Here is a 12,552-nt window from a genome sequence, read left to right as displayed (position 1 = left end):
TCCTGTAAATATACTTACATTCCTTTTTGCTGTGAAATTACTGTCACATTATTTTGCCCTCTTTTTTGTTATTTCAGGTGTAAGAAAAATGCTGGATGATTTGGGGAAAGTAATGAAGAATTTCGAATCCAGAGCTGAATTCACCGAAGATTTGCAGAAAATGAGTGATGTAAGAAATATATTTTTCCGTGCCCAAGGGGCATTTTAGAAGTACCGTATTTTTCGGTGTATAAGATGTACTTTTTCTCCTCCAAAAAGTGGGTGGAAATGTCTGTGTGTCTTACACAGCGAATGTTGCCGAAACCCTGCCCACCCGCTGGCCCCCATCTTTCGGCCTCTGCCTCCCAGCAATTTACCTCCTTGCAGCAAACAGCCTGGTTATCTCCTTGCAGCAAGCAGCACAGCCTGATTTAGCACAAGCAACTGAATGGCGGTTGGATCGGCCTCCTGGAATACCGCCTATCAGCTGCTCCAGGCTGTGAGGATCGCCACTGCCCATCGCTGCTGCTGCCTATCGCTGCCTCGGTGCGCCCCATTTTTCGCCTCAGTGTGCCCCATTTTCGGCCTCTGGGCATCCTGTTTTTGGCCTGTTCCAGAGGGCCAGGATAGCGGCGATCCCTGCCGCCTGGAATGGGCCAAAAACAAGATGCGTGGAGGCCGAAAATGGATCGCGTGGAGGCGGCGAAAGGCAGCAGCTGTGATAGGTGGCGACAGCAGCGATAGGTGGTGGCGATCCTCACAGTTTGGAACAGCTGATAGGCAGTATTCTGGGAGACTGATCCGACCGCCAATCAGCTGCTTGGGCTAAATCAGGCTGTGCTGTTTGCTGCAAGGTGGTAAATTGCTGGGAGGCAGAGGCAGATTTTTTTTTCTTGTTTTCCTCCCCAAGAGCTAGCTGTGTCTTACAGTTTGGAGCGTCTTATAGTCCCAAAAATGCGGAAGTTCAGAGAACATAATTATATCAACGGGACGTCTCTTCCCTAACATTCTTTATTAGGTACAAGGGCCAGAAATTGGGGACGTGTTTTGGACAAGCCATAAGGTTAGCGTGCATCCCAGAGAGACCCTTCTTTTAAGGCTCAGAACTGCATCGTTTAAAAAGAAGGAACAAAGGATATATAAGCTCGAAATAAATCAATTCACCCTGTATCCCGTTACAAACAGTTCCTGAAGTTTCCTTTAATATGTGTGCCTGATGCCTGAACCAGTTTAAAAGAGCCCCCGGACTTCTGATAATTGCCCATAAGGCATCCAATGGTCATCTTGTAAACTAAACTAATTTATTTATTTTTCCTACCAGGCAGCAGGCGATGTGGTTGATATCAGAGAAATCGCAGAAAGTGGGGAGGCTGAAATGAAAGGTAAGCATTATTTCTCTCTCCTGGTGATTGGCTCAAAGTCACCCAATCGGCTTTCATGCCTAAGGCGGGACTAGAACTCCCCGTCTCCTGCTTTCTAATCTGATGACTTAACCTCCAGGCCAAACTGGCTCTCTTTTGCTTGATCCAGAAGAAGGCAGCATCTTGTGATTAATAATGGACGGCACTGAATCCCCTCCCCATTGTCTCAAGTTACTGTTCTTTGAAAATAATACCAGGTTTCCTATTTGGATAATAGCAACCCCTTATTTGTTTGCTATCGCATCTCTGGTTTACAAGCAGAGCTACACGAAAGCTTTCATAAAACCTTTGAATTGTCTGGTAATTGTGTTTACCAAAGCAAACATCACAACAAAGCACTTATTTCATTCTCTAGGAAAGCACAGAACTGCTCACAGACCTCATTCAAAACCAAAAATCTGTGCTTTTGAGGGGAATGTCGACGAGAACGGAACGGATAAAAAACCCAATGGGGACTTAAGATCAGAAGAGGACCTTTGGGCCCGACTTGATGAACTGGAAAGACAAGAGCAAATCCTGAGTGGACTCAGCAGGTACTTTAAGCATGGACGGTTGGAGTTTCCAGAAGAAGGGAGGCTATTTAGAAGAGAAGCTAAGCTGTGAATGGGTTTCCTCTTTGCACTAAAGCAAGTGGGAACCCTTAGATCCTAATAAGAATGGAGAAAGGAATAATGTGCTTTAACTTGAGTAGCGTAGCGTAGCATGGCATGGAGTAGAGTAGAGAAAAATAGAGTAGAGTAGAGTAGAATAGAATAAGGAATAGAATAAGGAATAGGAAATAAGAGTAGAGTAGAATAAGGAATGGGAAAGAATAAGAGAGGAGAGAATAGAATAGAAAATAGAATGAGTTGGGATGGGATGAAATAGAGTGGAGTGGAGTGGAATGGAATAGAATAGCATAGCATAGAATAGAATAGAATAGAATAGAATAGAATAGAATAGAATAGAATACTTAATTTGGCCATGTGTGATTAGACACACAAGGAATTTGTCTCCGGTGCAGAAGCTCTCGGTATATATCAAAAGCAACAGTGTAACATCATCATCATCATCATCATATCATCATCATACCAATAAGTGGGGGGGAGAGAGTAAAGAAGATAATAAGGATAGATAATAATACTGTGGCCATACTACATGGGAAAATACACATTCTCCTCACTACTTGATAGGGCAATTTCAACCTTGTATCAAGGAGTGACACAATCAACACTTGAAGCACATTATTCTCGGCTTCATTCTTCCTAGGGAACGTTGGGATTTGTAGTTCTGCAAAGGGAGGAGCATGGTTATCTTAAAAATGTGGGGAAACTGCTATGACCGGCCAGTTCACTCAAAATATTTCAGGAATGACTGTCTTGGGAAAAAGAACGAAGGCAGCGATGGTTGGTTATGATGTTTGCAAGTAACCTGCCAATTTAGAAGGCATTGACGATCTCGGCTTCTAATGAATGGCAGGAGGAGAAGGGTTTTTGGAAAGGTCCAATCTTCCCATTGAAGGAAATGATTGTATGCTGGTCTGATTTAGCAGTATAGGACCTTTCTTATGGTGCTAGAGGATCCTAAAGAATTTAAAATCATTAGTCTGATTTAATTATTATTTGACACACAAAAAAAACCCACCACAGCCTAAAAACAGAGCAAGACATACAGATCATCGCCTGTTTTATCTTAGGACTTAAAATCAATCTTTCATTTATTTTTTTTCCCCTCCCTGCTCATTCTTTCTCCAGGATTTCTGAGACTAGCAATGTAAAGGCAGAAGGTGCCTCTTCCTCTGAAGAAGATAGAGAAGACAGAAAGTTACACCCAGATGTTCTTCAGAAGGAAGAAAAACCTAACACTCAGGGCAACTTTCAGAAGGACGTAACCAACTTTGAATCATTCGGAAGTCAAGTTAATGGCCCCAATCATTACGGCAGCGACGATGAAGATGATTTCGCCATTTGTGAGAATGCTGTGCCGACAATATATTTCTCCCACACTGTGGAACCTAAAAGGGTATGTATCGTCAAGAAGATGTGTTGTGAAGGAGCCTTCCCTAGCTCGATGCCCTTCAGATATGTTGGACCTGGACCTCCAAGAATTCTCAGTTACAAATTTTTGGAACTCCAGGTCCAACACATGGAACCTAAAAGAGCTTGTATTGTCAAGAAGATGTGTTGTGAAGGAGCCTTCCCTAGCTCGATGCCCTTCAGATATGTTGGACCTGGACCTCCAAGAATTCTCAGTTACAAATTTTTGGAACTCCAGATCCAACACATGGAACCTAAAAGAGCTTGTATTGTCAAGAAGATGTGTTGTGAAGGAGCCTTCCCTAGCTCGGTGTCCTTCAGATATGTTGGATCTGGACTTCCAAGAATTGCAGACCTTTGACCATGAAAAGTGAGAACTTTTGAAATTGTTCCTCCGGTGTATCTGGAGTTATACTGCCAGTTTGCGGAAGCTATAATGGAGCCTTACGGTTGCTTGATGTTTTCCTGCTGGCTGGTGATTGCTGGTGTGTGTGTGTAGTAATATATCTGTCAACATCAGAGTAACTATAGGAGTGTATATATTAACCAAGCTTGGAATGTATATCAGTTGTTTTCAGTTTTAAGCCTTTCCAAATGGAGACGTTTTTATTGAGCGGTAAGAGAAAAACTAAACGTGACCAATCTATCTATAGCGGGGAGAAAAGTAAGCCTGTCAGGAAAGTATGATAGAAGTTGCATATCTTTTAGTAAGTGATGTATTTATTTCTTGCCCAGCTCTAACCCCAGTGAACTCATTAGTTTTATTCATGAGGCAGTTCACAGAAATTCATTTATCTTTTTAGCCGATGGTGGTTTTACAAACTTTGAGAACTCCTGAACTAAGCCATTTTTGAAAGAACTGTAGTTTACTGACCTGGCCATAATTAGTTAGATTCAAACCATCCTATAAATCAAATATACTTGCAACATTGGTTGCAAATATAAAACACTGAACTGTGGTTTAACGCTACATACTATGCATAAGAGTTGAATTCAAGAACTTTCTTACTTTGACAAGCTTACAAGGAGATCATAATCAGCTTTCCTTTCCATGCTCAACTCATTGTAGTGTAGTGTTATACATGATCCTGGACAAATTGTGTCCATTTTTTAATTAAGAAAATGAGTCGGCCTCAGACAATTACCTCCTAATGCTGACTTCTTTCTTTTAGACAACTACAGTTCCAGGTTTCCACATAACTACAAACCGTAGCTTCTTAGAAATGAAAGCAAAATTCTCTTAACTTCTTATAGCTGAGTTAAAGGAAAGATTGTAGAAAAAAAAAACCACTGTACAACTTCACGGATGTAGTGACATATCACACAGAGCCACAATTGTGGTGTGGTTGGTATGACTTAAGTGTGTCACATGAACACAGCCCTTTGCGCGTTCAATAAACCACGTTTATTCCAACATTGGCTGGCATGAACCAGGCAACTTTTGATATTATGTTCCTTTTGATTTTCTTTTCTTCATCTGGTGGGAGAATAATATTTTACTTTTGCGCTGTTCCCTTAATGAATGCTCACAACTGCTGTTACTTTTTGACATCAGGTACGAATAAACACCGGAAAAAATACTACTTTAAAATTCAGTGAAAAGAAAGAAGAAGCAAAACGGAAACGGAAGAACAGCAACGGAAATGGACACGGGACGACCGAACTGCCAAATATTAAAACGCCAGCGGATATTTATCGGTATGAACATGGTGTACATTAACTTCCTGCAAAGGATGTATGTTGTGTGTATTTGCAGCTAATCTTAACTGAGTTGAAATGATGTGTCCACGGGAAGTCCTTGATTTATAATCATTTATTTAGTGATTGCTTGAAGTTGTAAACTTCAGACTGAAAAAAATAATAGAATCGAATAGAATAGAATTCTTTATTGGCCAAGTGTGATTGGACACCCAAGGAATTTGTTTTTGGTGCATAGGCTCTCCGTGTACATAAGGAGAATAAAATACATTTATCAAGAATAAAAAGATGCAACACTTAGTGATAGTCAAGGTTACTAGTAAGCTAACAATTCATACTAGGAAACAAATAAAACAATATAAATTGAACAATACAAGCAACATGGTTATAGTCATAAGTGGGAAGAGACAGATATTAGGAAGGAAGAGGAGAATAATAGTAATACAGCCTTAGTAAATTATATGACAATGTTGTGGGAATTAGTTGTTAAGCAGAGTGATGGCATTCAGGAAATAACTGTCCTTGTGTCTAGTTCTTCTGGTGTGTAGCCTTGTTTTGAGGGTGGGCGTTGAAACAATTTATGTCCAGGGTGCGAGGGGTCTGTAGATATTTTCACTGCCCTCTTTTTGACTTGTGCAGTATACAGGATTTCGATGGAAGGCAGGTTGGTAGGAATCGTTTTTTCTGCAGTTCTAATTATCCATCAAAGCCTGTGTCTGTCTTGTTGGGTTGCAGAACCAAACCAGACAGTTATGGAGGTGCAGATGACAGACTCAAGAATTCCACTGTAGAACTGACAGATGTGTCAGTCAAATGTGACAACTGGTCCTTGCATTTTGTAACCATCATAGCATCCTCCCCCTCCCCCCCCAATCATGTGATCAAAATTTGGGTGCTTGGCAACCAGCTTGCATTTGCAACATTCCCAGGGTCACGTGATCGCCATTTCCAACTTCCCAACCGACTTCTGACCAGCAAAGTCAGTGGGGAAAGCAAGATTTGCTTAATGACCGCACGAGTCATTCAACAAGTGTGATGTTTTGCTTAACAACTGCGGCAAAAAGAAGATAATAAAATCAGGCGTGACTCATTTGCTCCGCAACAGAAATTCTAGACTCATTGTGGGTCAGAAATTGAGGATGGATTAATCGGTAGTGTCTTCTTGCACCTTTAACATCTTTTAGGCCTATCTGTTTTGTGGTTTTCATGCTGCAAAGTTATTTAGCCTATAAATGTTCCAATGAAATGACATAAAGGGACTTGGAAAAACAATGTATAACCCTGGTTCATGTTATTTGCCTGCCAGTTTAGGGGACATTTAACAAGTATTGCTTTAATATTTTAAAATGCAGATTATTAAGAGAACTCAGCCACTGCCTGTTTGGAACTTAAAGCAAGGGATAGTCAGGATATTAAGAGCGTTAAAAATCATACAGAGACTGTGGGTCCTCAGGATGATTTCTCAATTTTCCAGTTAGGAATCCATGTTCGCAATATTTCCTGCAGCTTTTTAAAGAATCGTTTCTCAATTGAACAGTAAATTAAGATAGTTGGAGCGCATGTTAGGGATAATCTTTATGGGGGGGCAGAAAGCTAGCTTGAAATGTAACATGGAATCGGTCAGATGCCATGTTCCATTCTCACATTCATAGGCCTGTCTTAGTATCTGTAAGGGCTGGATCTAGTGAGATGATACCCAGTAAGAATCCAAGCTATCAATGACTTATGCACACATGACTCGTTGCCCAGGGTCATTCGCAAACCAGCGACTTAGAAACGTGGGAGGGGAATGACTGGAGTTGAAGTATGAAGCACAGAGTGTAAATTATCAACTTTAAAGAATAACAATGCTGACTTATTTATATGCAGAGGACAAATCATTTATTTTTACGGCTTCATTTTATGGCTGATATCGGATCTAGCCAAGTCAAGTAAGAGAGTCTTTAGGCTGAGTAACTCCTGAATAAGAGGTTCAATTTTGTGGAGGTGATGTTTACTGCCAAACCTTGGGGTGAAGCCTTTCCTTCTAGCCCAATGCTGGTATTAGAGCTGAGGACCTTGGAGGTCTTTTAATCCAACCCCCTTGCTCAGGCAGGAAACCCTAGACCATTTCAGACAAATGGTTGTCCAATCTCTTCCACAACTTCTCAAGGCAAGTTGTTCCACAGATTAATTTTTCTAATTGTCAGGAAATTCCTCCTCAGTTCTAAGTTGTTTCTCTCCATGATTAGTTTCCATCTGTTGCTTCTTGTCCTGCCTTCAGGTGCTTTGGAGAACAGGTTGACCCCCTCTTCTTTGTGGCAACCCCTGAGATATTGGAACTCTGCTATCATGTCTCCCCTAGTCCTTCTTTTCATTAAACTAGACATACCCAATTCCAGGAACCGTTCTTTATATGTTTTAGCCTCCAGTCCCCTAATCATCTTCATTGCTCTTCTCTGCACTCTTTCTAGAGTCTCCACATCTTTTTTTTTTCACATTGTGACAACCAGAAGTGAAGTGTGGCCTTACGAGGACATTATAAAGTGGTATTAACACTTTACATGATCTTGATTCTATCCCTCTGTTAATACAGCCTAGAATTGTATTCACTTTTTTGGCAATTGCAGCATATGGCTGGCCCTTATTTCAGTGATTGCTCACTAGGACTCACAAGATCTCTCTCACAGTTACTACTATTGAGAGAGGTGCCACCTATAGTGTACCTGTACATTTGTTTTTAGTTGCCTAAATGTAGAAGCTTACTTTTTTCACCACTGAATTTCATTTCGGTAGGAGAGGCAGAACCAGTGGTGAGATTCAGCCAGTTTGCACCACTTCGGGAGAATTGGTTGTTAACTTTCTGAGCAGTTTGGTGAACTGCTTGTTGGAAGAAATAATTAAGGCAGAGACCCAGTTGTTAAATTATTTGAATCCCACCACTGGCAGAACAACATTTGGTTTGCCCAGTAGCATCCACCGATCTTGAGTATCTTTAAAAAAAAAGGATAAAGGAGGAGCAGGTAAAGTCATAATGTAATTAATTTGTCCCCAAGATGGAATGAAATTATGGTGAATTTGTCATACGCTTTCTCTCCCCGCTCCTTCCAAATACTTTATTAAAGCTAACATTTGTCCTTTGCAGAGTCTTTGTTGATGTTGTGAATGGAGAATATGTCCCTCGTAAATCAATTTTGAAGTCTCGGAGCCGGGAGAACAGCGTTTGCAGCGATACCAGCGAGAGCAGCACCACTGAGTTTGACGACAGGCGAGGAATTCTGAGGAGCCTGAGCTATGAGGACTCGACCCACAGCGACAACAGCGAGGGCATCTTGGAAGAGGAGGAGGAAGAACAGCGGGAGCAGAATCCCCTTTCTAGAAAAGCACCTCCCTTGTCAGGAATGTATGAGGTAAAGAGAAGGCCCCAGTCACTCTCTCTCCCTCAGCCCAACCCTCCTCACAGGATTGTCCTTGTGGGGAAAACCGAAGGAAGAAAGAACATTAGGTATGCTCGTCGCCTTGAGTTGTTTATAAAAATGTTTAAAGACAAAGCAGCAGCACTTTTAGATTGGAGGCCGTCATCTTTGATCTCTGTAATGGCAGATTCCCCCCCCCCCTTCTTAATTAAAAACAAAAAAGTTTTTGCACTCTGCAGACCTCCCAAAAACGGCCTGTTTTTCACAAAAATGGGACCGTTTTTTGTCAAAAAAAGGACATGCATAGCCTTTAGGAAGCTTGTAGAGTGCTCCTGGGGGCTGGGGCAAAATTGAGCAAAAAACGGCCCGTTTTTCACTCATTTGTGCCCTCCACAGCCCCCAGGAGCACTCTGAAAGCCTCCTAAAGGCTCTGCACGGCCATTTTGGTGAAGGGGGCGGGGTTTCGGGAGGCCAAAAATGCTGTATTCAGTGTATAAGATGCGCCCTGATTTTCAGCCTCTTTTTTGAGGGAAAAAGGTCTTGTACTCCGAAAAATATGATAAAAAACCAAATCAATAATTTAGCATTGATAACATTATTCCAGGCATGTCTTCTTTTTCTTGTAGGCTTTCTCAGGGATGGTTGTCGAGAAGGAACCTTTGTCGCCCTCCACAATCCCACACCCAGTCATTGCTCATCCGGTCCTGCCCACCATTTTGGAGCGGAAATCCGAGGAGATTCTCTGCGAAGCTTCAGAAGAAACGACAAAGAGGGTTTCCAAATTCAAAGCTGCCCGAATGCAGCAGAAAAGCTAGGGCCCACCTAAAAAGAGTGGACCGTGTTCGTTTTCACCAAAGCGAGTGGCAAGGAACGGTTTGTATCTAGCTAGTAAGATGGCAGATTGCTTTGACTTCGTATCGTTCATCCTTAGGAACTCCTGTTGATATTCCTTTTTTTTTTTTTTAAAGAAACAAATCTGTGAAGAAGCATTTCAGGAACCTCCTCATGTTCTTCATCTCCCCGTGTGCAGTTAGCACCTTTATACATGTTTGCCTTACGATAACAGCACATGGAATAATTTTCAAAAGAATAATTCTCATGAAGCTTTTTTTTTGGGTTGTGCCGCATTCGAAGCTAAACGCAAGCCGTTTTTGTACCAGTCGTGAAGTTTTTAAAAAAAATTATACCATTTGGGCTACTTGAAAGAAGCTTTTTTTAAAACTTTCAGGTAGAACCAACCGTTCGATTTCAAGGCTCGCTTTATAATGTTTTAAGGCTTTCTTTTCTCCCCCGCCCCCCTCATATCCCTTATTGTTTTTGAAAGGTTTGCTTTTAGGTGTCTGATGACAAATCATTTCTTTCCCGCCAGTAGGAAACCTCTGATGATTTAGTTGTATAGAATCTATGAAACAGAACGCCGCGTTCATGAATTTTGCAGGGATGTTTTCTTTTGAAAGGGGGAAAAAAAATATTGTATTTTGTAAAATTAAACTTTTCGAGTAAAAACCGAAGAGAAGTGGAGATGGTTTTTTTCCTCAAGGGACGCAACCTTCTCACGTGGAAGCTTCTGGAAACATTGGGTTCGACCGGAAGCTCTCCAGCTGGACAGACGTGGGGGGCGGGGGGGGGTGAGCTCTCAAGAGCCTCACATGAGCCCTGTCTGACAAACCTACTCCAAGATCCTTTTTGGACTACAACCCCCCTGGAGTGGGGGGGGGGGCGAAGAAGGGGCAGCGTCTCATCAGACCCAGAGGGAGGCAACAGTCCCTCGCAGGTCGGAGATTTACCCTCTGAATTGAGTAGGGGAGGGAGCATGGCTGCAGAGAAGCTGGCTTCCAGCTAAAGCACTGAAGAGGAGCATACAGGAGACGAGATGAAAGGCTGGTAAGAAGATTCATTTAACCCACAGTCATAAATCAAAACGTTTGATGACTTTTCTAAAGGAATGTCGTGCAGCTTTTCCCCTCTGGTTTGGAACTACTGTGTGTTGATGACAGGGGGCACTAGATATTCCCGAAGAATTCTCAGTATGCGTTTGCAAAAATACCACTCTTAGTGCAAGCTAAGTAGATTGGCTTTTTATTGTTGTTCTAAAGTCTTTAGGATGGCTACAAGATGCATACAAAGATCTTGTGACACGAATAAGCCTACAGTGGACAGCATCTACTTGACCGTAGCTGATCTTGAAAAGCTAAGTAGAATCAATATAATTAGTATTTCGATGGAGCACCAACAGGAAAACCCAGAGCTATAGACTAGAGAGGTAAGTAACTAAAGAATAGGCGCAAAGGTTTCCCCTGTCCAGTTGTGCCCAACTCACGGGGGCGGAGCTCATCTCTGTTTGTTAACCAAGAGAGGTAGCGTTGTCTGAAGACATTTCTGTGGTCATGTGGCTGGCATGGCTGCATGTCAAGGCACACGGAAAGCTGTTAATCTTCCCACCAAAGTGGTACCTATTAATCTATTCGCATTTGCATGCTTTTGAACTGCTGGGTGGGCAGGAGCTGGGGCAAGGAACGGGAGCTCACCCCGTGGCACGTGGCACTCGGGTCTTGAACCCAGGCTGTCAGCTTTCCAACTGACAAGCTCGGCATCGTTAACCACTGACCATCGTGGCGCCCCCAGCGATGAATTTAGAAGCAGTCAAAGACCAAGATACTACTCGATGAGGTTCCAATTATTGCTATAGGTGTAATGTTGGAATGAGAGGATCATTTGATTTTGAGTAAAATTAAACACAAGCGTCCCACAAATTGAGATCAACTCCTGGTTGGTACAAGAGAACATCCATGTAGCTTGCATTGCCTTCTGTAGTCATTGCTTCACATCAGTTGACAGTTCCCTAATCTCCCAACAATAGGGAAGGAGGTCTAATGAGGTTCTGAATTTATATTCAGTTGAGTCCCAATAGTATTGTCGTCCTGATCATTCAGATTATAGGAAGAGCATTCAAGTAAAAGTGAATTTAACTTTGTCTGAATGAGAGCCAATTTGATCTACTGGTAAAGGCACCAGACTAGAAAGTGGGAGGTTGTGAGTTCAAGTCCCACTTTAGTCACGAAAGCCAGCTGGATGACTTTGGGCCAGTCACTCTCTCTCTCAGCATAATCTACCACACAGGATGGTTGTTAAGAGGAAAATAAGAAGAGGAAGATGTGTTGGATTAAGTTAGTCATCTTGAGTTATTTGTAAAAACAACAAAGACAGATAAATAAAATGTATGAAAATTGGGAAGGGCATATTATATGTTCAACACAGTCTTTCCATACTTTGAGCTTTCTAAGACTGCAGAGAAATACCTGAAGTAAGTGGGGAGAGATGGGCACATAGGAGAGTGATTAAACATGCCAGAAAGGTTGAGATCACACATGATATTAAGCTGAAGGCTTGCTCTGCATAATCCAACAAGCCTTTTTTTAAAATTGATGGTTTATTGGGCTGTTGGGAAAAAAAAATACTCCAATGCCATAATGTGTCTATACCTACCAAGATCAGAATCGTGCACAGGTATTCCCTGCGACACTGTATGGAAACGAAAGTTGGATTTTGATGAAACAAGATAGAAAGAGTACCGCTTTGCGCGCGGGGTCACCAAACTGGTTGTTAAACCGGTTGCAACCCACCACTGCCTTAAGGATGCTAAAAATATACACCATGATCTGAATTAATTAAACTTGTTAAACAGACTCAAGTTCCATTTATTTCAATGATCCTGAATTTGGAGCCATCCTAAGCCTTAGGTCCTTGAGGAAGCATTCAAATCCACAAGAATAGCTTATACAAGTAACACTGGAGAAAAGAGTAAAGGAACGGAAGAAGAAAAATAGAAAATAGAAGTGAGTATAGAAGACCTTAAATAACTCTAAAAGGAAATACAGAATGTAAAATATACTGGCGTTGGAGAAGACTCCTGAAAATACCACTGACAGCCAAGAAAACAAACCAATGGATCATCAAGCAACCCATAGTCCTTACCTCAGGCACAAATGACCAGATTATCCTACTTCAAACACATTACGTGAAGGCCCACCTCTTTAAAGAAGG

General features: G+C 41.9%; 1 protein-coding gene across 1 annotated transcript in view; it reads left to right on the top strand.

Moving 5' to 3' along the window:
* The window catches only part of URI1 (URI1 prefoldin like chaperone), a 44,377-nt gene extending 34,343 nt beyond the window's left edge, over positions 1-10,034 (top strand). The window contains exons 5-11 of the mRNA XM_081963231.1: positions 78-169; positions 1,301-1,361; positions 1,756-1,933; positions 3,134-3,401; positions 4,971-5,113; positions 8,238-8,502; positions 9,135-10,034. Of these exons, the coding sequence (XP_081819357.1) occupies positions 78-169; positions 1,301-1,361; positions 1,756-1,933; positions 3,134-3,401; positions 4,971-5,113; positions 8,238-8,502; positions 9,135-9,323 (1,196 nt within the window). The 3' untranslated portion in view covers positions 9,324-10,034. The remainder of the gene's footprint in view (positions 1-77; positions 170-1,300; positions 1,362-1,755; positions 1,934-3,133; positions 3,402-4,970; positions 5,114-8,237; positions 8,503-9,134) is intronic.
* Positions 10,035-12,552: the final 2,518 nt, after the last annotated feature.

This window comes from Natrix helvetica (assembly GCF_964273705.1).
Source record: "Natrix helvetica genome assembly, chromosome: 10".
Lineage (NCBI taxonomy): Eukaryota > Metazoa > Chordata > Lepidosauria > Squamata > Natricidae > Natrix > Natrix helvetica.
The sequence above is the reverse complement of the archived record's forward strand: the minus strand, read 5'-3'. Positions and strand labels throughout refer to the sequence as shown.